The 24,170-nt window shown below is 53.3% G+C and overlaps 1 protein-coding gene across 2 annotated transcripts; it reads left to right on the top strand.

The window, feature by feature from the left end:
* The first annotated feature begins 7,864 nt into the window (after positions 1 to 7,864).
* CARD10 (caspase recruitment domain family member 10) lies at positions 7,865 to 23,687 on the top strand. Of its 2 annotated transcripts, XM_030960162.1 has the most exons (21): positions 7,865 to 7,918; positions 9,852 to 10,070; positions 10,393 to 10,530; positions 10,857 to 11,182; positions 13,047 to 13,229; positions 13,581 to 13,736; positions 13,851 to 13,976; positions 14,110 to 14,304; positions 14,404 to 14,541; positions 15,257 to 15,372; positions 15,615 to 15,655; positions 16,320 to 16,440; positions 16,900 to 17,080; positions 17,908 to 18,031; positions 18,386 to 18,626; positions 18,912 to 18,981; positions 19,319 to 19,415; positions 19,728 to 19,886; positions 21,847 to 21,968; positions 22,602 to 22,717; positions 22,936 to 23,687. In XM_030960162.1, exons 1-21 carry the CDS (start codon positions 7,912 to 7,914, stop codon positions 23,141 to 23,143), a joined length of 3,084 nt encoding a protein of 1,027 aa, XP_030816022.1. In that variant the 5' UTR covers positions 7,865 to 7,911; the 3' UTR covers positions 23,144 to 23,687. The 2 variants fall into 2 exon arrangements, with proteins under 2 accessions (XP_030816022.1, XP_030816021.1); XM_030960161.1 differs by lacking the exon at positions 7,865 to 7,918 and having other exon boundaries at positions 9,788 to 10,070.
* The last annotated feature ends 483 nt before the right edge of the window (positions 23,688 to 24,170 follow it).

Genomic DNA, 24,170 nt, shown 5'->3' with positions numbered 1-24,170 from the left:
TCTGACCTCGGCCTGCTGCAGGCAAAGGACCGCCATGACCTTTCCTTTTCCTCGCAGGCTGGCCCATAGAGGCCCCTTTAGGCCCAGCCCCAGCGTGGGGAAGAAGGGGCCTCGTCTCCCCCGTGGGCTGCCACAGGAAATGCGGAGCCTGGAGGTCAGGGGCCAGCCGGCAGCTCCTCCCGAGGGCGCAGCCCAGCGCTGGGCCCTGCATCGTGCCGGCGCCTGCCGCAGAGCTGGGAGGGAGGCAGAGCCCTCAGAGGGGGAGGGAGAGGCCAGGCTCTTCCTGTTTATGTGACTGCCAGACCCCCAAGAAAGGGAAAGGGCTTGGAAAGCTCATTGCTCTTGGGCAGGCTCCAGCAAGAGACTGTCTGCGACTCTCAGCCCAGGGATTGCATCGATGTGGCAGGGTGTGACTTCTTTGCAGGGGAAATGGGCATCCAGCCCCAGGGAGGGCTAGGATTGCATTCTGGGCCTTGTGAAGCTCTGTTTTAAGGGAGAGACTGTGGTTAGCTTCCCGGGAAGTGAGGGACAGCTCCTGCTACATGCCAGGCTTTGATTCCTCCCATGATTGTCTCTGGCTGATGCTGGTCTCTGTGGGATGGTCTAAAGGGCAAAGACCCACTCAGGCCACGACGAGGAGGTAGCTGGGTGTTTTTGCTTTGGGACAGAGGAATGGGGAGCACTGGGAATGCCAGGCCCGGAGGAATGTTTAGGGGAGGGTGCCTGTTCAGCCATGATGGCTCCAGAACAGATCCCATACAGACCTCCCATGTTATCTAGGGTCACATCCTGCAGGGCATCTGGTGTGGCCGTGCTGGTATGCGGAGGAGGAAATTAGGTCCAAGATGCCATGCTCTTTTCTTCACCTCTGGCACAATACTGCTCTGGCTTAGGTCACATCTGTACTGAATTTGTCATATCTCAGCTTTGGTTTGTAGTCCTTGGCTCATGCTGAGCGTGGGTGGAGGTGTGCTCTGTGCCACCTCTGGTGGACGCCCTGGAGGACACACCATTAGGCAGCACTAACAGGGGCAGATGGGAGTTACAGCCCTTTGCAGTCCCACAAGTAAGCCCAGGCCTGGCTCAGTGCAGCAGCTGTAGGATACGAACTGCTGAATGGAGTGTCATAGAATCACTGAATAATAAAAGTGTTTGGGTTGGAAGGGACCTTAAAGTTCATCCAGTTCCAACCCCCTTGCCAAGGACAGGGATACTTTCCACTAGACCAGGTTGCCCAGAGCCCCATCCCACCTGGCCTTGAACACTTCCAGGGATGGAGCATCTACTCTTTCTCTGGGCAACATGTTCTGGTGCCTCACCACCCTCACAGTTAAGAATTTCTTCCTATATCTAATATAAACCTGCTCTCTGTCATTTTAAAGCCATTCCATGAAAGGCCTTAGGAAAGGTCACACAGTCAGAAGCAAGGAGCCCTGGCAGGTCTGTGGGGCAGGAACAGGCACAGCCCTTGGCTCCCCATATCCTTCCCTTTGCAAGGCTCCAGTTGAAGGCCAGGCTGACCCAAAGCATTTTGGCTTTGCCCAACCACCTCCTTCCCTAAGGGGTTGGCTGGTGGGGTGGTGACACCCTCTGGCTCTGGAGCAGTGTTACAAGCGATGGTAGGTAGCACTTGGTTGCTCTCTGCCCTCTCTGCAGACTTTGTCCTCTTAGCATTTACTCAGCTCTTTTCCCTCTTCATGTCCTGGACATGTCCTGGACAGGTTTGCCCTCCAGCCAAGAGGAAAAGCTCCTGGTATAGTCCTGACCCGTCCCTTTCCCTGATATGGCACATCTTTAGTATGAGTGTTGTGGGATGGTTTCACCCCTCCTGCCTCTCCTCCATCATCATCTGGCCAGTCTCAGCCTGACACTGACCCAGGGACTCTGGCAGCTGCACACCCTGGGGCATGTTTATGTACCAGCTCAGGAGAGGAGCCATACAGCACTTGGATCACCTCAGAGAAGAGGAAGATGGAAGTGTTGTTTTCTATCTATGTTTCTTCCTTTTCTCCTGTTGAATCATTCAGAGTATTTCTGAACGGGGGTGAGCAGAGCTGCCAGCTGAGCAGCTGATGTCTTGGTGACAATTTGTTCTCTGAATTCAAACTGCTTACAGACAGTTTGCTCATCTCCATGATGACATCTGAGCTGGTTCTTCTCACTGTCACCGTGTCTTTGCCTTCAGCTGCCCTGCGAAGACAAGGCAGGGTTTGCCTCTTGGTGCTTCTTTGCTCCCATCCTAAGCTAGTGTTCCTGGGAGATGGTGGAAACACACTTGGTCTGGGCAGCTGGCCTTGTAGGGGGGTCACTGGTGATCCTGCAGTGCAGTGGAGTCTTCTTGGAGAGGGTGATGTGTACTGTCTGGGGAAACCTGTCCATCCCACAAGGCTGGAGCTCTGCTGGGCTGGAGTGGGAGTGTTTTGTTTGCTCTGACTAGGTGACAGAGGGCTGGGGAGGCCAGGATGGAAAGGGCTTCTTGGTGACTGTGTGAGGAGCTCTAGGGGAGGATACAGAGGAGATAGAGAGGAGAACTGGTACATGTAGGAGTGCAGAGAAATGGCTGGCTGCTACAAAGCTATCTAGACACACTGATTTCTGTTCTGCAGTCTCATCATCCCTCTCTGACTTCTAACCCAGGCTGATGACCCTGCCTCATTTAACCCATTTGCCTTTCTCTGGCTGCAGGTCAGCTACTTGTTTTATCCAGCCACCCTGGATCTGGGGCAGACCTCATTCACTATGACAGACCTATATCCCAGAAAGTAGAAGTGGGAAGGACAGACTGCCCATTTCTACCCCTTTCCTGCTAACAAGGCTGGGATTGGTGAGAATACCTGAGTGACACTGAAATCAGCAGGACTGAGACATGCCTGGGGTGTCAGGAGCACTTGTGGGGTCCACAGCCAAGTAAGAGTCCCAATTCAGTGGGCTTGCAGGATGCTAACTGGAGACATTGTCATTCCCAAGCTATTTTTTTCCCAGGATAATGCTGAGGTCCTATTGTGATTAATGCTTTGAATGTTGGTTTACATGCAAATCTGTCCCAAAGTTATGTCCTAAGAGGTGGAAAACACTACTTCATACGTGTGTTCAACGGGCCAGTTTCAAAGAGGTGCAGCAGCCAGCAGCTGGCTGAGGTTCATGTGGTCACATTGACCTCTGGTGGCTGCAGCCTTGGCGTGCAAACGGGCTGGGTTTGGTGAGTTTGCTGGCTGCAGTTGAAATGCCGTTGAGTTTGTTCCTTCTCTAGGCTCCATTCCCCACCACCTCTCCTCTTGGACGGTAATTTGTTTTCCTCTCAAAGCAGGTACCCACTCTTTGTGAGTACACCCTCAGTCCATGTGGTTCCTCTCCCTGAGAAACAAATTCTGCTTGCACACAGCCCAGTAAGCAACAAAGGCGGATCCCTTGTTGGAGAACTGAATTCTCTCCCAGTTTCTAGACAGAGTGGGTCATATCTGGGGAGACCAGACTGCTCCCCTGTGTTCACTGTAACCTGTATTCACAGACCCTTCTTATGCAGCCGAGGGCAGACCTTAATGGTCTTCTTGCAAAGGGTCACCAACCAGGCTGGATTCACAATGACCCCTGAGATGGACTCTTGATTGGCTTGTGTTCTGGAGAGCGAAACTAATCCCACTGGGATAATGGTTTAAGAATAAAGCAACTGCTGAGTTGGAAACCCCTTTGCCGGGGGCAGCTGGGCAGCCTTGGAGTGAGAAAGCTCATCCCAGTGACTCTAATCCTGTCATTCTGCTCTAATTCAGGTCTTCCTTGTGACCCTGCACACCTCTGGTGCCCTAAGGAGGACACAGATTTCTTGCCAATACCTTACCAAAGGGCTCCCACATGCTTTTGCCTCCTGTAGCTCCAGGCGATGGGTGTGTGCGTGTGTTGAGGGGGAGGAATGCTGAAGGAAATATTTGCTTGCTTTGCTATCTCCACACAGACACACGCATTTCCTTCCTGCTGTAAAGGCCACTCGCTTTTTGAGGGGGGACCTCATTCCTCCTCCCTTCTGCAGCCACTGCTGTGAAGGGAATAAACCACTGTCAGTGCTGCTGTGGTCTTACATCTGCGGTTAAAAGTGTCAGACAAAAGAGCAGGTAGTCAAAGTCCTTTCAAAGGCTGTTAATTTAAACACTGAGTTTGGTGAGTGTTGTTAAGAGAAGCATTTTTTCTCTGTGTGTTAACTAATCCAGCGCGAAGCAGTGTATGAGCCAATTAGACCAGGTTGGAGTTGATAATTCTGTTTCACAAGTCCTTTTGTGCTTTTGGCATTTGTTGTGTTCCACACAGGAACAGAAACTGCAGAGGGTTTTTTCATGATATCAAATCATGTTGGTACAGCTATTGCAGGGTGGAAGTTTTTATTATTAGGGGAATTATTTCAAACTCACTTCCTCAACCTGACTTGGGAGATCAGCCTGGAGACATTAACAAACCTCCCCCCTAAAACTTCAACGGAAACTCGAAGTCTCTGCAAATCACCAGGCTGCAAGAATAGCTTATTTTGATTGGGGAAGAAAAAAAAAAAAGAAGGACCAAATAAGAAATATATTGTTGAAGATGTTCTGACTAGCTCACACTCTGGACACTGTGTGGCTAGGCAGTTTCAGCTTTGTAAATTTACTGTGCTTCCCAAAACACAGGGCAAGACTTTACAGAGCACCCAGCTCACCATCTGTAACCACAGCTTGAGCTTTGTACCAATGGCATTTTAGCCACACAGTCAGGAATTTACTGAATTCCTGCCCTGCTGCAGACCTCCCTAAAGCTATTTCCAGACAGGGGCAAACAATGCAGTGCTGAGGCATGGCCAGCCCAGCTCTCCACAGCATGGTCTCACTCGCCTCGGCGGGATCCCTCTGACCTCTTCGTGCCACCCCACACCACAAGGCTCTGCAGAAAACCCAGCAGCTACCACACACTGGCCATGTGTGCTAAGCCCATCTTCTGGTGGTGGAAAGGACACGTGGCTCACCGTTTGCTAGCTTCTTATAGATTTCCTCTGTGAGCCTATGTGGCTTGGAAAGTTTTACCAGTGTGACTATTTTGGTTAGGATTTGATAAAAACCCAAAACAACAAACCAAATTAACAATACAAGAACAAAAAAACTCCACCCAGACACCCCAGTGTCATTCCTAGTGTGAACTCAAGTGTGCCAGCACTAAAGAAAGTGGTGCTGCTAAAGCTATTTTGGAAATGTAATACCTGGCTGTGAGCATGTACAGTCTGGTGGGACTGTGTATCCCCAGCAAACTGGGGTTGTCTTATACAACTGAAGCTTCCCTCCAAAGGATGAGCTTTGCATCCCTGTGCCCCTACACCCTGGCCAAAAAACAAGCATGGAATGTATTATTGCTTTTCAGGAGCTGTTTGGATCAGTTACCCCGCCCAGAGCCAGGGGTGGTCTTCTTGTTTGTGGAGTACCTGCCAAGCTCTGGGACTCTCCATGAAGGAGAACAGGTAATGGAGCTTGTAAAAAAATTAATGAAATTAGTCAGTCAGTGTAAGGACCTGCCCTTATTGCAGTACCAGTCTGTTATTGAATTATTTATTTTTCCCTGGACTTGGATGTCTGAGACTCTTCCGTGGGCAACCTAGGGTGAAGATATTTCTTTAGCTGTTCTTGATGTGGGACCTGCTCTGTCTGATGTCTGAGTGCTGTGAGTCACAAAGCAGTGCAGCCACTGCCCATGGGGTCAGGGTGGGTGGAGGAAGAGGATTTCTTTGTCATCAGCCTTGAGTTGTTCTCTGTGTGAATGAGAGAAACCAACTCTTGCTTTGGGACTTTTATCAGGATTGTGAAGATCTTATCTTCTATCACCACATAATACTCAGCTCAGGAAGTCTTTTCACTAGAGAGGGAGAGAGAGAGACCTGAGTTGTTTTCGAGAGCATACCTAGCAGGCAAAAATTGACATGGCCTGAGTCAGAATTTTCACACAGTACAAGCAGGCAGCCCTGCTTGTACTTGCTTTTCATCACTCAGCTGGATGCCTCTGGCTGGAGGTAAGGGCTGGAGAGAGGAGCTGTTCCTGCTGCTGGTGGTCCTGGGTCACCATGCACCCTCTGTGTGGGAGCTGTGCAGTGCTGGGCTTACAGGGGAGGGGAGGGGGCTGCTGGGACCCCTCCCAGGGTGGGTGAGTCAACAACAAATTCAGGTGCTCAGAGTGTCAACCAGTGCCTGTTGGGATGGATGCCATCCAAGGGCAGTTTGCTGAAAGCCCCACGTGTGTGCATGTGCCTGGCTTTGCTCAATATTTGTGTATATTTTGCAAGAAAAAGGCTGTGTGCTCTGTGCATCACACAGATGCACTCTCAGTTCCCAGGTGGTGGTTGTGCTTGATTTTGACAGGAGCTATGCAGCATGGGGAAAGGGTCTTGTGAAAGCCTCCCTTCCCTCAAATCACCTCACTGAAACTGGTGCAGGAGCCCTGCCATTGGCCCTGGAGGAGAAACAAATGAAGATGTTCAGTTTGGGTGCAGCAGAAATTCTTCAAGAAAGGGAGGCCCAGTACATAGATCCGCTTCTTCACTTATGTGAATGAGGAAAGATTTCGGTGAGAGGTGGGGTCTAGAAGCTGCAGTGGTGGGGTGCTAAAGGCACCTCCCTTTTCTGAGTGTGTTGGCAGGGGCAGGAGCAGTGCAGGGCTCCTTCATGTTGTGTTCAGAGCCTGGAGGGATGCACAGCAGTATTCTGTGCTACCCTGGGCTGACTCCAAGGCTGGGGAGAATCAGGGAATTCCCATTTCTTATGAACTCGATAATGCATTGGGAATTTCTTGTACAGAGCCTGCACTGCATAGCTTGGCTATTGAGGTCTGACACAGCTGAGAATGAAGAAATGAGAGTGAAATAGGATTGCTAGAGAAAATGAAGAACATCCTAGCTTTGAAGGGGGAGGGTTGATGCTGGTGTCCAGTTCCATCTCTCCCAGAGCCCTCTTTGTCCAGTGGTATGCACAGATTTGGGCAACTGAGTACGTGGCAGGTGTGGAGGGTACTCTGTGCAAACTCTTTGGGATGCTGTGTGGACTCACAGGTCCACTCCTGGGATTGCTGTGGCCACTTGGACCAGAGGAAGGCTTCCCAGCATCTTCTGTGCCTGGCCCAGGTTGCAAGCCCCTGCATGCCCTGGAGTACATCTCCATCACACTGCCCTGGGGTGTCTCCACACCCAGTTCCACCCACGGACACAGCTGAGGACTGGGGCCAAAATCTAGCCGGTGGAATCTCTTCTTGGACTGGATCAGGCATCTTTCCAACATTCTCAACTTTTTCCCCTTGCTTGGATCCCCCCTCCATCCAGAACCAGGCCAACAGCTTGGGTGGCCTGGCTACGATTTCTGCAGCCCTGAAAACCAAAGGAAGCCTGTCCTTATGAATCTCCTTTGTGGAAGAGCGCGGGGGGGCTGTGCCTTGCCGAGGAGACCCCATCCCGCCCGGGCAGGGTCCTGGACAAGGTGGGCACCCCCTTCCCCCGCCGGTCTGTCGAGGGCGTTTCGGAAGAGAAGTGGCTGGCGAGCCACATCCTTCCGGGGAGCAGCTCCGTCCCGGGACTGGGGACCGAGGTGGCTTAGGACAGGACACAGGCAGAGAAAAACCCTTCCCCGGCTGGCCCAGGTGAGGAGCGGCCGGAGCTCTCAGGAACCGGGAGTGGCCGAGGGGGATCCGCCCCCGCCCCGCCGGTGAGTGCCCCGCGAGCCCCGGGGGTGGGCAGAGCTGAGCTCCGCATAGCCCGGGGGTGCCGGCTTCTCTCCAGCCGGCTGGACGAGGGAGGGAAGGAGAGAGAGGGAGGGAGGGAGGCAGGGAAAGAGGGTGGGAAGGTGCGGGGGGTGGGCAGGGCGCTTCAGACACACCTGCCGGGCGGCGGGGCGGCAGCGCGGAGCGAAGCGGGGAGCGGGGATGGCAGGTAAGGGGCGAGCCCCGGCGGGAGCGGGGACCCCGGGGCGGCGGAGCCCCGGCGGGAGCGGGGTCCCGTGGCGGCGAGTCCCGCCGGGCCCCTGTGCCGCGGAGGCGGCGGAGCTCGTCTGCATCGCCCCGGGACGTGAGTTTGGCACCGGCTCGGGAGCGGTGGGGCTGGTGGGGGGTGTCTGCGCTCCTTATCCTCTTCGCCCGGCACCTCCTCGGGAATGGCCTCCGGCTCGGCGTTTCTCGAACGGCGCCTTCAGACCGGCGAAAGGGAAGCGCTCCCGCCGCGGGAGGGGGGCACTCCGGGCGGGAGCGGGGCTGCCGGCTCTGGAACCTTCTGCCCACCCCTCCCCTCTCGTTCTCTCCCGCCCTCTCCCTTTCCACCTCTGCCCAGCCTGCCTGCCGAGAAGCTGGTCGCGGCTTGTACAGCCGGCTTGAGTTTCTTGGAGAAAGAGTTTGACTTAAAGGGACAAATCTGCTGTGAGTTTGAAACAGCTCAACTTCTGTGACCTGCTGCTGCGTCCCCTCCAGCATGCTTGTGTCTGTGTGACAAGAGTCTCACATAAGAGTTCAGTTTCTGCAAGAAACACTGGTTTTATTCAACATAAAACAATCCATATCTGTATTTGTATTTAGGCTCCTAAACTCTTTGGTGCAGAAAATGAGACACTTAGGAATCTTTTGTGCTGTTAACAAGTCTGTGTTCCTGCTATCTTCCATCCATCAGACCCCAAGCCTCCTGTGTTTGTGTCTGGAGGATTCCCTTCTGCACAGCTCTCTTAGCCTCTTAGCCATCCTCCTTGTTGTGCTGGCTGTCAGTCTGAAAAAGCATGCTATAATTTGCCCCACAAGTTAAAAAAAAAAAACCAAAAACCCAACTGAAACCAACAAACAGAACTCCACCCTCAAATTTCCAAAGAAAAGGAAAAAGACTAGGACATTTCCTTTCCCCATGGAATGTGAACCTCTGCCCTGCCCCTGGGGATGTTTGTGTGCCTTGGCTTCCAGAGCTGGATTTAATGCCAGCAGCACAGCAGCAGGTAACCGTGCACACGCTGGAGGAGAAATCTTTCTAAGTCTCAGGAGATCCTTGCTGTGCTTTTCCTTGACAGCTAAAAGGATTTGTGCTGGCCTGTGAAGCAGACTTCATTCCTCAAGTGAAAACAGATAACACTGTTTGAGTTGATCCATAGCTGGAGAGAGCACATTGCACATACCTGCTCCATCACAGCTTGTAGGACATCATGGAGCAGCTTCACCACGGCTCTGAGAGGTTTTGGCCCATTCACTTGAGGGGTTCTCTCTTGCTTTATTTGGTTGGCAGAGTGCTTGCCTTGTTGGTACATATTTTCAGGGCTCCATACAGCTGTGTGGAAGATACACCAAAGATATGCTCATGTGATTCCCTGCTGATTCCAGTACCTGTAGCCAAGCTTCTCTGTGGGATGGTGCCCTTGAGAACTTGTTTGGTCACCAATGCTTGCTGCACAGTGCCAGGGATTCATTTGCTGGGTAATTTCCAGCCCCAAGGAGGAGAAAGCATGTCCCAGGCTGCAAAAATTCTTGGTCTTGAGAGTTTCTCATTCTCAGGGATGGGACAAAAGGGAGGGTATGTGATGGCTGGGGGGATTTAAGAATGTTTGAGAGAGGAGGATTATATCTTCTCTAGACTTCCTGCTATATAGGCTTCTAACTCCCTTATGCACCACTTGCCTTCTACATATCTAAGGCTCTAGGTGGACACTCAAGGTGCTGCTGAAACCATTTATATGTAAAATATTTCCTAATGTATCTGAATCCCATTTGCAAGACTGGACAAATGGATCATTTGCAGGGTCATACCTCGACTCACCTTGTCCCATGCCTACTTATGCCTTCTACCTGTGCTTCTCCATCCTTCCTCATCATTTTCTCCTTTCCTTTTATCCTTCCAGCCGTGGAGAATGCACCTCTCCAAGCCAGCAGCCTCTCAGAGCAGGAGGAGGAGGAGGACACCATCTGGGAGAAGATTGAGAGTGCCCGACACCAGCTGACCCGCTCCCTGAACCCGGCCAAGCTGACCCCGTACCTGCGCCAGTGCCGCGTCATAGACGAGCAGGATGAGGAGGAGGTGCTGAACTCCTGCCGATTCCCTTGCAAGAGCAACCAGACAGGTGGGAGAGGACACAAACTTGCACTTGGATGGGCCTGGTTTGGGGGGGATAACGTGGCTTTGACACAGAGTGGGTGCTGCACACACTGCGCTGCTCCCTCAGCTTTGTTGTTCTCTGAGGTGCTCTGTACCCAGGGCCTCGCCCTGCATGCACACAGAAGAGGGCAGCGCTCTCGCCTCATTCTCTCTCCTCTAGCCATTCACTTTTTTGGGGATGCAAGTAGAACTGATGGAGGTGCCGTTTTCATATCATGAAGTGAGGATACACAGTGTTCTCTCTGTTTTGCAGGGAATTCATCCTAGCTCTTTATCTGTTCTTCCAGGTTACCTGATGGACATCCTTCGGCACCGTGGAAAGCGAGGCTACGAAGCCTTCCTGGAATCCTTGGAGTTTTACTACCCAGAGCACTACACACGGCTCACGGGGAGGGAACCAGCCCAGCGCTGCTCTATGATCCTGGGTAGGAGCAGGTGCTCTGTTCTCCCTTCAGCTGCTGCTTGCATGGGAAGGGCCAGAAAATTTTGTGCCAGTTCATGTGTCTGCTTAAAAACTGGGTTCATGCTGGTGGTGTGTGAGGAATCCTGACAGTTCTGTACTCTGGAACTGGTGGGGAGGGGGCCACGTAAACAGGTGTGACAGACTGTGGTGCCTGGGACAAGCAAGGGCTGAAAACTCTCAGGAGAACTTGTCACCTCTTGGTGGAAAACAGAGCACTGGGCAAATCTGTTTCTTGGGGTTACCCCTATTTCAGCAGCCAGGAACAGGTTCTTCTTTGTCTCTTCCCAGATGAGGAAGGCCCTGAGGGACTAACTCAGTTCCTGATGATGGAGGTGAAGAAGGTGAGGGCTCAGCGGAAAGAGCACCTGCTGAAGGAACACCAGCTCCAGGTGAAAAACCAGGCATTGGAGCAAGAGCAGGTCCGGCTGGAGCAGCAGCTGAAGGAGCTCCTGAAGGTGCAGGAGCGCTGCCAGCGGCTGAGAGAGGAGTGGGACTCCAACAGCGTGGAGCTGCTGAGGCTGAAGGATGAGAACTACATGATGGCCATGCGCTACGCTCAGCTCTGCGAGGAGAAGAACGTGGCCGTGCTGCGGAGCAGGGACCTGCAGCTGCTGGTGGGATCCTGGGGATGGAGCACAGGGGTGGGCAGTGGGATGTGGTGGGGCTCTGATGGCCCACAGATGTCTGCATGTGGTGGCTTGAGAGCGTGAAGGAGCTGATGGCACACAGGATGCATGATGGGGTTTCTGCCCTGCTCTTCGTGGAAATGTGCCCTGCAGAGAGGCTGAGGCATGGGCACAGGGCAGGAGACTCACCGTGCCTGGGGGCAGCTGGAGATACATCACCAGCTCCTGCCAAATGGTGTAGTTTTACTCCTCTGACTCTCTAGAGGAGAGACTCCTCTAGAGAGGAGTCTGACTCTCTAGAGGAGTCAGAAGCAGGGCTGATGCCTTCCCTGACATCCCTTGATGCTCAGCCTGTCTGCTGGCACCACAAGTGTGCTCCTGCCTGTGTTGCCTGCACTGCTCTCTGGGCAGCACAGGCAGGCAGCAAACAGCTCCACTCTGTCAAGCTGTGTGTTTGTATTTACTTTTTCCCCTTCAAGGGTTTGCGTCTTCATCTCTCTAGGGAGGCCAGTGGCTGTGCAGCCACTCACACTGGGTGTGTATGTGTGCTGCCTGGAGCTGCCCAGCCTGCCTTGCTGAGCTTAGGAGCCTTTTGGTTTAGACTCCATTCCCCCTGCCACGCCCCACTGCCTCCTCATGTCTCTCATGACGTTTGTAAGACTCATGCCCTGCATAGCTGCAGGAATTCGTGACACTGCACTCCAGCTGCCAGGCTCTCACCTCCTGCAAACATGCACCCATTTCCTGCCTGGACAAGGACAGCCCTGCCTTGAACCTATTAATAACCCCTGTTTTTAAGTGCTCTGCTGCCTCCTGGCATTCCCCCTACCAGTCTGGGCCTGGACCTCTCACAGAGCCTTGTGATTTCCTTTCAGACCTCATTCTGTTCTACCAGTGGCAGGATCCTCCCCTACCTTTTTTTTTCTGTATTCCTGACAATGCCAGCTCCCATGAGCCTCTTTGGAGCAGGGAGGTGAATCACTTGAAGGTAACTGTGGGCTGAAGAAATCCCCCTGGAAGCAACGTCTCAGCTTGCCTTCCCCTCCTGACTCCTGGGTCCAGAAATGTCTGGTCCCCAAAAGTCATTGTAGGCCTTTTGGGCAGATTCACAGAAGTAGTTTAGTTCCTGAATCCCTCCTTAGCAATTTTGGCAGTGCTTCTTGATGGTTTTGATAGGCTTCTCCTGTCCCATTTCCTCTCAAAGCCTTATTTACCTGTGAAATTGGTTCTCTGATCAATCTTATCAGTCATTACAGGTTTGGGAGGACGTTTCTTATCCTTCAGTCACTGACCTCTGCTGCCTCCTGTGACATGTTGGTGGAGGAAAGTGGGACCAGGCCAGGGAATGATGATGCCCCTGTAGTACTCTGCAGCCTCCAGCAGCTTGAGCCTCAAACACCTCCCAGGCCAGAGGTGGCCTCCCACACTGAGTAACCTCCAGTGGATTTTGCTGGTGTGAATTTGTTTCTCAGCTGCTCTAGGAATCTTTGAGATACTCACAGCTGCTGGCCCTGGCAGCACACCAGAGGTCCCCCGTCCACCCACGGTCAAGGCCAGCTGCACTGTGGATGCCCCAGGGTAGCAAGAAAGTTGTTGCACCATGAGATGATCCTGAATGTGCTTATGCAAGTGCATCTTCCTCCTTTCCCTGAGGGAGAAGCTTTTGAGTGCAGCTGTGCTCTAACCTCAGCCCAGCAGTAGGATACTCCTTCACATGGTTGCCTGTGGTTGCCTCCCGTGCCTTACTTGCCTCCAGACCTGTTTTTTTCTCAGCACCTTCTCTGCTTTGCTCTCCTAGTAAGGCAGAGGTGCAGGGCCATGTGTGTCAGACTGTTTCTTTCCTGGGTTGCAGGTGGACCAGCTGAAATGCAAAGTGTCCAGCCTGGAGGAGGAGTGCAGCCTGCTGCGGAAACAGGCGTCGGCAGCGCCCCAGCGAGAGGCAGAGGAGCGGGGCCAGCCTGACACCGTGTCTGAGCTGTGGGCTGAGAACCAGCGGCTCACAGCATCGCTGCAGGAGCTGCAGGGCATGCTGCAGGTACCTGTCAGGGCAGGGCAGGCTCCAGGTCACCTCCTTTCCTGGGCCATCTCCAGTGCTGTTTACATAGCCACTGGAAAGATGGGGAAATTGTTGGTTTGGGCTGGCCTGTCCCATCCTTTGAGCATTTTGCTTGGCTGTGATGGCTGCCATTGTGTCCAGGTAGTGATGGGTGCTTTTTTCCAGCTCTGTAATTCTTGGTTGGGCTCACAAGTGTGACTTTGTGCCTTGGAGTGCACAGCAGATTGATGCTGGATGATGATGGCAGTTGTGCCAATCTGCCAGTCACTGCCCTGCTGTGTTGCTCCCTTGGTACTTGTGGTGCAGTGACAGTGCCCTCTTGCCTCTTAGAAACCCGGTGAGGGCCCAGTGCCTGGCTCTGAGCAGATCCTCCTGGACATCCTGGAGCATGACTGGAAGGAAGCCCAAGATGACCGGCAGGATCTCTGTCAGAAACTCAACTCCCTGCAGAATGAGCTGCAGTGGGCCGAAGAGCTGAGGGATAAGGTAGAGCATTCATCACTGCCTCTGTCCCTGCAAGCAGGGCCTGAAGGAGAGGGGAGGCATGCTGTAAGGCAGTTGCTTTCAGGAAAGCTAATGCTCATTGCTTGCTGTTACCAGTACCTCCAGGAGGTGGAAGATCTGCAGCTGAAATACCGAACGCTGCAGAAGGACTGTGATCTCTACAAGCATCGCATGAACACAGTGCTTCTGCAGCTGGACGAGATTGAAAAAGAGCGGGACCAGGTAAATTGCTTGTGACTGCCCAGCAAGAACAGGGCTCTCCTTCCCCAGTGGGTCTCATGCAGCCATGCCAGGGTGGGAGGTGTGGATCAGCAGTGCGGTTCTGTGTCTTTTCTTGCTCTCTGGCTCCTTGCAGGCCATCCAGAGCCGTGATGGAGTGCAGCTGCAATACTCCCAGAGCCTGATTGAGAAGGACCAGTACCGCAAACGAGTGCGGGCCCTGGAGGAGGAGCGGGATGAGCTCCTAAGCAAGCTGAGCCAGGCGGAAGGGCTGAACAGCACGCTGGAGGCACAGCTGCAGCGCTGCCAAGGCAGCCGCAGCCTCAGCAAGGTGAGGGTGCCTAGAAGGAAGGAGAAAGAGGGAAGGCAAAGGGGTCAGGACTGATTTCTGGAGCATGCAAACAGAATGATGGAGTCCCTTCTCTCCCAGATGTGCAGCTCTTCCTACTCCCTCTGCTCCAACCTCAGCAGCACCTGGAGCCTCATAGACAGTCCTGCAAATGGACTCATGGATACCCTGGGGACTTCTGTTACCCCGTTCCCAGGGGATTCAGCCATTCAGAGCATGGTGAGTGCTTGACCAAGTGAGGCTGGCCTTCAGCTGAGGTAGTGGAGGCACTGCTCAGGAAGGGCATACAGGCATTGGAGTGGCTTCATCGTGAGGCTGTGACTTGGTGTGGGGTCGTGTGTTAGGCGTGAGCAGATCTCAGATGCGAAGCTCTCAGTCTCTAACAAACTGGCCAATGCTGCCCTAAAATGTGTGAAAACCCTTCATTCCATATGACACCCTAGAAACCAACAGCCTCATGTAAGATGCTATCCTCCCTAAAATGCTGTTTAATCTATGCATGCTGGAGGAGAAATCCAGACTCTTTTGAACCCTATAACAGTATTGTGTTGTTTTTAAGGGAGTCAGGTTCTTTCCTTTGACTCCTTGAACTGTCATCCCAGAGCACCCTGAAATGGGCAGTGCCACAGGTTACTCAAACCTCTGGGTGTGTGGTGGCTAAAACAGAAATACAAGGACTAGGTTTGGGTAGTCTCTTCATCTGCTACTGCTCCCACAGCTTGTGCTTTGCAAAAAGATGGGGATGCAGTGTCATGGATCTCTAACTGAGCTATCTGCTTGGGAAAACAAGTTGCCCCTGGGAGTTTGGAGGGATGTGGATTATCCCAAAGAGGGCTGTGGTAGCCAAGGAGCTGTTTGCTCCCTTGGCCTGAAGGGAGGGGAGAAGTGTTGCTGGGTGTTGGTGTTAGCAAGCCTGTCTCTCACTCTGCCCAAGGATGAGACTCCCGACAGCGAGAAGGATATCAACCGCCTTTCCACCTTCCCCTTCCCTCCCTGCATCGGCTCCATCCTCCGTCGGCAGCGGGAGGAGAGGTGCATGCCCCACAAAAGGTGATTGCTGAGGGCTGCTTGGCTCCTCTCTGGGGGTTCTGGGGTCCAGGAAGAGATGCCTGGCAGGCTTAGGGGAGAACCTGGAGTGGGAACTGAGTGGAAAGGCTGTCAGGAAGCTGTGTGGTGGCTCCAGGGGTGCTTGGGGGTGGTGGGGAAGTCTGTGGAGCTGAGATTGAGAATGGATGCAAACAGGCTTTGGAAAAGCTGCTACCTTACAGATCCATTTTGTGTCTCCTTTTTAGCTTGTCCTGTGGCTCCTTTAGCAGCATTGAAGATGGAACAGGTACAAGGCTTTCCCCAACAGGCTTAGCTAAAAAGGAGTGGGGGCTGTGGGGAGAGGGATTGGACAAGTGGCTCTCCCTCACACCTCTGGTTTGTTCAGCTCATTGCGAGGGCTCTGAACCTGTAGCATGGTACTATAGGCCCTCATATCCCCCCTGGGAAAAGCCTGGCTTTTCCTCTGCAGAGCTGGTAGCTGTTTGCATCAGCTCTGTTTGGCTCATGGAGAGCTGTTGAGGGGAGTAGGTAATAGAAGAGGGAAATACTTTTGCCCTGAGGTGTTACTGGATGCTCCCTTCACCTGCTACTACCTGTGTGATGGGCTGTAAGTCTCCTGGAGTGAAGAGGAGCATCCTGCATCCTGGTGCTGGCAGGTCCTGTGGTGGGTGCTGGTGGCTGATCTCTGGGCACATCCAGGTGGCCCAGGCTGCTGCTGCCTTCTGACCAAAATGCTGATGAAGGGAACAAAGATTTGCTTGTTCTCAGGAAACACGGGAAACCCTTTTTTTAAGGATGACCATTCAAAGCCTCCCTGCAGCCTCAGTTTCCCAGTCAGATGCTAGAAAATGGTCAGGAGAAGATGGCAGACCCTTGCCACCCCCAGAACATGAGCTCCCTGTAGCATTAGCACAGGTAAAGTGCTCCCTCTCCCTTTTGCTCTTTCCTAGGCAGCAGTTTTCCTGGCACCTTTCTGGGGGCCTTCTCCTCTTCTTCCAGCAGCACCTACAGCAGAGTGAAGTCGGAGATCTGCTTGTCCACGCTTTCCAGCCGCAAGGAGGTCACCAGGAGGTGACTGCTGCTCTCTGAGCTGGGCACTCTGTGGGGGTGCTTGAATGGGGCATTTTGTGGGGCCAGGGACCACACTTGGGAGACCCTTCCTTTCCGCCCCTCCCTTGCAGTTGCAGACCCTTTCTTGCTAGTGGGAGAGGAGAGAAATGAAAATCCTACAGTCCTGGCTTCCTAGCAGGACTTCAATTTTTTCACCATCCTATTGGTTATGGCAGGGGTGGAGATGTTGCTCTGGGCTGGACATGCAAGTGTCTAGGTAGGGAAGGACTGTGTGGGAGCCCAGCTTGGCTTTGGTGGTGGGGCTGGTGGGATAGAAGGGGCTGTGGGGCTTTGTCAGCTCTGTGTGCCCTGGTGAGTCACGAGCTCTGTGCTGCTGTAGCTGGACACAAGGCCTGGGGGACTGCCTCTTAGAAAAGGCAGTAAAACTCAGTTGCCAGACTTGGCATTTCTCCTTGCCAGGTCACTGGTGGTGCAGCTCACTAGCGTGGGTCATCCCAGCCACCCCTCATCCCGGGAGAAGAGGCTCGGAGCAGACATCTCCATCCTTGGAGGCAACAGGACAGGAATTTATGTCCAGTGGGTCAAGCCGGGCTCACAGGCTGAAAAAGCAGGACTCAGGGAAGGGTGCCGGCTCCTTGAGGTGAGTCTGGGAATGGGCTCCTTTTGTGGGTTTGCAAAGCACCTGAGATGATGCAAGGAGTGCAGCGTGATCCCCAGTGCAAGATGACCTCTCCCCAGCTTGAAGTCCACCTCCATTTCTTTTATTTTCCAGGGCTGCTCCCTGTCTAGAGCTTTACACGGCACAGACACCCACCCAGGTCTCATGGTACTTGAGTGTACCTGTGCATGTAAAAATGCCAAGACCTTCTGAAACCCTTCCTTGAGCTGTGGGAAGGGAGAAACAAAAATGAGTCACACAATTAAGATGCCAGTACAGCTTTGTGTCCCTCACCTTTGTGTCTGTCACCTTGTGGCTTTTCAGAGCAGTTTGCATCCTGCATCCTGCACATGCCCATTGCAAACCAATCAATTCTGGAGCAAGATTTCTCAGGCCTTGGTGACCCTCCTGAGTTACAGAGAATAATTGCTCTGAAGAAGGCTCCTGGAAGGAGAGAAGGGCATTTGTTTCGCCAAGAATGACACCACTTGAAATACAGCTGCACTACTTGAATTAATATCCCACCTGTAGCTGAAAACAAGCCAGTGCTCCTGCTCCCACACACGTTCATGCACACACACATTTCCTTTCACGACAGCCCACCATCCAGACTGGGTGATGGCTGGCAGCAGGTATTTCAGAGGCAGAGGAGAGACCCAGAGGCAGACTGAGGATGCCAGGTCCTCAGATACAGTTTTTCCCAGACCTGCCTCACTCTGTAAAACCTTTTGTATAACCCTGATGGGGGAGGGAGCCTGGGGGGCGTACTCTTCCAGCCCTTAGGTCTAATGGAATCGGGTCCTTGCTAGCTGAGGGTGCCATCGCTGAAGGAAGAGGTGCTTTCTCTGGAGAACTGCACACGGGAGGTTGCCTACCTGAGCCTGCTGCACTGGGATGAGCCGTCTAGTCTCATCTTTCAGCTTGACCTAGAAGGTAAGGTGCTGGCAGCTAGGTTGCCTTCGAACCTGAGCTCTCTGCCTCCCTTTTTAGACCTTCCAACCAAACCTGGAGGTTAATCTCAGTTATTCTCTCTCCTCTCCTGTTTGGTCCTAGGCCACCATGTCAGACACAGGGGTTGGCCATAGCTCCAGTAGCTTTCCCTCTCTGGTGTGACTTGTGCATCCTCTGAGTTACGGGACAGAGGTACAGACCTTCTGTCTGTTTGCCTCCTCTGCAACCCAACCCCAATCCGGAGCGTCACAACTGTGCTGGGGACTTGGCTTTCTTACTGGTGACTGTTGTCTGCTGTGTCCCCACCTGTGTGGTGCCCTGTGTTCTATGCTCCAGGATATCAGCCTCTGCGGGTAGCCCTGGAGGAAGGGAAGAAGTTTTCTGGGGACTCGTTCTACGTGCGCACCAACGTGTCGCTCCTGGAGCCGTCGGACCCGTACGCGCTGTGCGTGAGATGTCGGGAGATCCTGCACGTCACGGACACCATGCACAGGGGCCGCCTGGAGTGGTACTGCTCCCGCGTCGACCCCCTGACCCTGCGGGACCTGGACAAGGGCACCGTGCCCAACTACAGCAGGTAACCAGCACGAGGAGGGACGCAGGGCTGCCTGCCCCTTGTCTGTGCTGGCCGTCCCCTAGCGGTCCTGGGGCTGCAGACTGGCCTCTCGGTGGTGTAGGATGACCAAGTCTTGTTCAGGGACCAGCATGGTGTTTGGGAGCCTTTGAGGAACTGGGAGGTTGAGTGAGGGCTTTGATATGCCTATGCTTCAGCGGGTCTGTGGGATTGGTGAAGAGTATCCCTGCAGGCTATGGTCCCTGGGGCTTCTGGAGTTGCTTGAGTGCAAGCTCTCTGTCTTTTCAGGGCTCATCAGCTTTTGAAGATCCAGGAGAAGCGCCAGATGCCTGGGCAGCAGAGAGGTCACAGAAATACTGTAAGCCAAAGAAGAGGGTGATGAGAGCTGTGGTGTGTGCCCATGGCCTCTCACCACCTCAGAGACAATCTGCCCCACTCTGTTGGTAAACCAACTTGTATAGAGGTGGCAGATGGGTTAGCAAACAAAGCTTTTAGGCCACGCAGTGTTACTGCTCTGTGACTGCTTTTCTACCACTTCCCCACTTCCCAGACTGAACCTAATGGATGGCAGTCCTAATCCCTTGCTTTTTGTAAGGGGGCTCCATCCTTTTTGCCAGAAGATGTTCTGCAGCCAGTTCTTCATGTGTGTGAAGAGGGTAGTGCTCTCAGCCTAATTGCCCTCACTTTCTCCTCAGCTAAAGAAACGGGCCTTGGGCCAACTGCGCTTGGTAAAATCCAAACAGAAGAGCCCAGAAAAGCCTTCCCAGCAGCTGTGGCTGGACCCCTGCTCAGGTGAGCCCTGTGCCTGCCCTGTCAGCCTTGGAGACCCAGTTGTCCCCTGGACATCCAACTTTTTGTGGAGAATCAACTGCTGTGTAACTCAAGGGAGTCCCAGAAAATGGGCAGGGTGTCTGCATCCAGGGTATCTGTCCATGAGTGAGTGTTGTAACCAGGGTAGGGTCTCTCCTGGGACATAAGATGGTTTGGTAGGTGCCTCCGTGATTCAGGATGAGAAGGTGGTACAGAACGATGGGAGGGTCTGTAGGCTGTCCTGGTCTCCTGTGTTCTCACCTTTGCCTTTCTCTTTTCAACGCTGTCTTCCAGACCCAGACACGACCCTGAAGCCTTACAGCCTGGTGCGCCCTGTGGTGGTCAAGACACCCCGTCCTGTGGTGCTGTTGCCAAGCTGCATTGCACCTCGGCTCATCAGGAACCTGCTGGACCTGCCCACCTCTCGCCTGGACTTCCACGTGTGCCCAGCAGGTAGGCAGCAACACGTGGCTGCTCAGTCCATTTCAGTGAAGAGCTGCTCTTTCCTTGGAAGGTTGAGTTGTGGTCTCATCGGAGTCTTGAAAAGCCCATGAGATCTCTCTTCAGAGGGTACGTGTGGGAATCTCTGAGTCTTCCCACGTAATGCCTGTTGACATGTCACTTCATTGGGCTGAGTGTCTGCAAGATGTTCCCCTGCTGTTTTTAACTGTGTCCTATCCCTTTGGCCCACTGGGAAGCCAGCCCTCCCTTCTGGTCACCTGACGTGGGGTTCTTCTCTCTTCCCTTGAGTGGTGTAGCATTGCCTTGCTGCTCTGGGTGGCTCTTCCCAGAGATGAAAACCCTGGCTGATGTGGGATCTGCAGGTTGACTTCATGCCAGCTCTTCCTGCCCAGGAATGGGAGGATCCAACCTTAGAGCTGTTATCCCCCTCCTTTTGCCAGGAGATGTGATGCTGACACACGGCTGAAGAGGCTGCTGGGGAAAGGGCATTTCTCCCATAGGGAATGTTCAGAGAGGACATTTCCCTCTTTCCTCCTTCCTCCTCACTTCTCCAGTGCTCTCTTTTCCTGGTGTTTAGAGTTCTCCCTTTGCCAACTGCAGGACTGAAAAATGAGTTGGTTTATTTGTTTGCGGGGTAATGATGGAGGTAGTGAAAAATCTCTGGTTTGCTGAAGGATGGCTCTGAAAATTCTGTCTGCTGGGCTTCTTAGCTGAGTGACTTGGCCATATATCCTGTCCTGCTGAGCCCTCTGCATGGTTCCCCTCACACTGCACAGGGGACCTGCTTCCAAGCTTTTACTGTGATTGGGAACTTACACTGAGGGCAAAAACTCCATTGTCCCCTGCTAGTTTTGCTGGCTGCGAGGGAAGGAAGATAATCCATGAGCCCCAAGCCATTTCTCTTTTCTTTGTTGCCTGTATTATGTTTCGATCTTGCAGGAGAGTCTGCTGCCTGCAAAGGAAACATGGCTTTGCAGGATCCAGGTCTGCCTGGGAGGTACTGCATCACCAGGCAGAGGATGCCCAGCCAGCCTGGAACCTGGGATAACTGGAACATGCTCTGGACCCAGTTCCAAACATGCCTTCTGCTAAAAATATTGCTTTATTTCCATCTTAGGGACAAGCAGCTCCTAAAAGCCTTTTTATGATGCCTCCTCATGTTTCTGTGGCAGTGTGGGCAGCTGCCTAGGGCAGCATGGTGGGCAGGTAAAGCCTGGCTCCTGCCTCAGCCACACTGGGATGCAGGGTCTGTGGCTCCCAAGCCAGGTCTGGGTGTGTGTGTGGTGTCAGCCTCCTTTGGGAGTTACCAGGGGCACCTGGCTCTCCTTGCTTTGACCATTGCTGCATCCAGCTCTGCCCCCCAGTTCTCTGTCCCAGCATCACCTCTCAGGCTGCTTTCCTGGTGCTGGCTGCTGCGTGCTGTCCTGCCTCTGAGCAGGCTGCCACCGGCAAGAGGAGGTTCAGCTCATCCCCATTTTCCTCCCACTCTCCCAGCATACACCCACTCCTCTTGCTTCCCCAGCTGTGGTGCTCACTTACAGGAACTGTCTATAAGCCTGTGTAGCACTCAAACCCTGCAGAAAACCTATGTGGCAGGATAAAGTGGTTATTTTTCTGCCACGCTCCGTTAGGGAGGGATTGGGACAGGGTAGCAGTGGGTGGATAATGTCTGTAAGCCAGCTTAGGCTGCTGTGATACAACACAAGGTGTTGCTCTTGCCATGCAAGGTGTCTTCAGCTGTGATATCTCGCTTGTTGCCTCCCAGAAAGCTGCAGGAGATCCATGCCCAAAGTGTGATGCTGTATAATTAGTCTTGCTCTCTAGAATCTGTAAACACTGAACTTGATAAGCACCAGTGCATCAGCCAACGTGTGGGATCTGAGGTAGAAAGTCCGTGCAGGAGGGAGAAGAGGCTGACATCTCTCTCTCCCTATTTCCTCTTGGCTTGCAGAGAAGCTGGCAGGAGGGGATCCCAGCACAACCCACGCTCAGGAGCACCCTGTGCCTAGAACTGCCCCCCAGGACCAGAGGGAGAGCGGGCAAATCCACATGATCCGGGAGGCAATGGAGAAGGTGCTGAGGCCTGGGGAGAAAGGGCCAGGATGGGGCAGCTCATTCACACTGGAGGAGAGGAGGGGGCAGCTGAGTGGGAGAAGAGGGAGAGTGGTGTGGTGATAGAAAAGGAGCTGCTTGCTTGGGGGTTGTGTAATTTGGAGAGTGTTTCAGGTCAAGGTGCTGTGGAGTTGTGGAGCAGCAGATATGGACATTTCCCTGAGTCTCTGATAAGCTCAGATAAAATAAATGGGAAATGGGGATTTGTGGGGGAGGCAGTGGGACATGCCATACTCAGAAGTGACCTCCCTGCTCTCACATTCCTCATGTTCACCAAGTGGCAACAGCTCTGCTCAGGGCAGAAATGTGAGGCTGTGGGTGACAGAGATGACAAAGAGGATGTGAAGATGAGTTGTGGCTGAGAGAGGGGTCCAGTGAGCTCTTGGGTTGGATTGGCAGTGATGGAGTGGGTGACCCTGCTCTTTAATTCTCCCCTTTTCTATTGGCGCTGTCCATAAATCTCACTTTTAATGGAATTAGTATTGGAAAAGCAATGATATTGCACAGTATGGGGTTTGATTTAATGTAACTGTCAGGGGCCAGGGTTATTTTTTCTCCATTTAAATCAGTAAATCTATTCAATTTCCTTTCCAGAATAAACACTGCCTGCTAGAGCTGGGAGTTGAGGGTGTGAGGGATCTAATTAAAAGTGAAATATACCCCATCGTTATCCATGTCGAGGTCACTGAGAAGAACGTTAGAGGACTCAGGTGAGGAGAGAGCGTGGCATGGATGGAGGGTGGCACGGGAGGAGAGAGAAGCCCTGGTCTCTGATCAGAGACAGGACAAGGATCAGGCAAGAGCACTGGATGTGTGTGCTAGGCTCGGTGCTGAGGGGAGCAATTCCTTTCTGTGTGAGCACATTCCTGGGTGGTTTTGCCACCCCACCTCTTTATGCCAAGGGTGACATTTGTTCCTGTTTCCCTAGGAGCTTGCTGGGGAAGGCGGGCCAGCGGGACTCAGAGGTGCTGAAGATGTGCCGCACTGTGGAGCGGGCTCTCCACACCCTGCCCTGCTCCTGGGCCCGGGTGGAGCCCCACGCCTGGAGCCACGCCCAGGAGCTGCCCAAGGTGGTTCGTGGCTGCATCTTCCAGGAGCAAACCCGCCCGCTGTGGATTGAGGAGGGCGAGGACTGAGTGGGAGGGTAGCAGAGTGGCTCCTGCCACCTACTGTCCCCAAGAGCTGCTCTCAGAGGTCCCTGCCTTCCCAAGCCCCTCCAGGTAGTGTGTTCTTCCTCCCTGAGGGGATGCTGGTAGCTAAGGCCCCCAGGGTAGCCTTTCTCCCCCCTTAAGGGCCACCAACAGCCAGGAAGTAACAGATAACAGTGCCTCCCCTGTCTGAGCTTTCTGTATTTCATTGGAAAGGCATCTTCCACCGCCACGGTAGAAACCACGCCTCTGGGCTGTTCCCTGTCACCTTGGGCTGCCCTCCTACGTGGTCAGACTGACAGACAGGGAACATAGGGGAACTGTGTGGGATCAGGCTGCCTAGGAGCATTCCTCACACACATTTCAAGCTCCTGAGCTCTTCTCCCTTTACCACCGTCTCCCCTGCCTGGTGGCACTGTGTGCTCTGGGTCCTCTCTTCCCATCTACCTCGCCTCTGGCCCCAAGGCACAGGGAGCATGGCTCATACACCTGTGACCCACTGCGGCTGGAGTGACATTCAGGTTGCAACAAACCCTCGTTTTACAGGAGCTGTACTCTTTATTGCTTGTAAATTATTAATGGAGCCTTTCATTGGCAAACCGCCTGTAAAGGAGAATTAAATACCATTCATAATGGGAATGGGTGGCAGGCTGCGGGCTTGTGTGTTACTGGGAAGGTGTGGGTGAAGCACAATGGGATATTTTTCTCCTCCTTTAGGTGACACCCAACTGCCCAGCCCTCTAGGGGAAGGAGGGAGCTCTTGTAGGGCAGCAAGAAGTGCGGGGAGAGGACAGGCTATGTGTGCCACAAAGTCCCCTCCTTTTTCTACTTGGCCTCTGGTTTTCAGTCCCTTGCTCTCCCCAGCACTGATGTTGGTCAGAGTGCTTTAGGAAAGTCAGGGAAAAGCTCACTTGAGTGTTGAATTGTGTCTGGCTGGGATCCTTAGAGCTTTGCATCTCTCCATGCCCTGGTTGGCATGTTGTGACAAGCCAGCTACCTCAGCCTCCTGGAGGGC

The sequence above is a fragment of the Camarhynchus parvulus genome, chromosome 1A (genome assembly GCF_901933205.1).
Source record: "Camarhynchus parvulus chromosome 1A, STF_HiC, whole genome shotgun sequence".
NCBI classification, from domain to species: Eukaryota; Metazoa; Chordata; class Aves; order Passeriformes; family Thraupidae; genus Camarhynchus; species Camarhynchus parvulus.
This window is presented reverse-complemented; position numbering and strand designations above follow the sequence as displayed.

What these genes read in the sequence shown, in the direction of transcription:
- CARD10 (XM_030960161.1), top strand. Translation starts at nt 9,788, where the DNA reads ATGCCTTCTACCTGTGCTTCTCCATCCTTCCTCATCATTTTCTCCTTT. An exon ending in AGCTGCAGGGCATGCTGCAG is followed by an intron (nt 13,230 to 13,580) that starts GTACCTGTCAGG and finishes CTTGCCTCTTAG; the next exon opens with AAACCCGGTGAGGGCCCAGT. An exon ending in CTTTCAGCTTGACCTAGAAG is followed by an intron (nt 18,032 to 18,385) that starts GTAAGGTGCTGG and finishes TCTATGCTCCAG; the next exon opens with GATATCAGCCTCTGCGGGTA.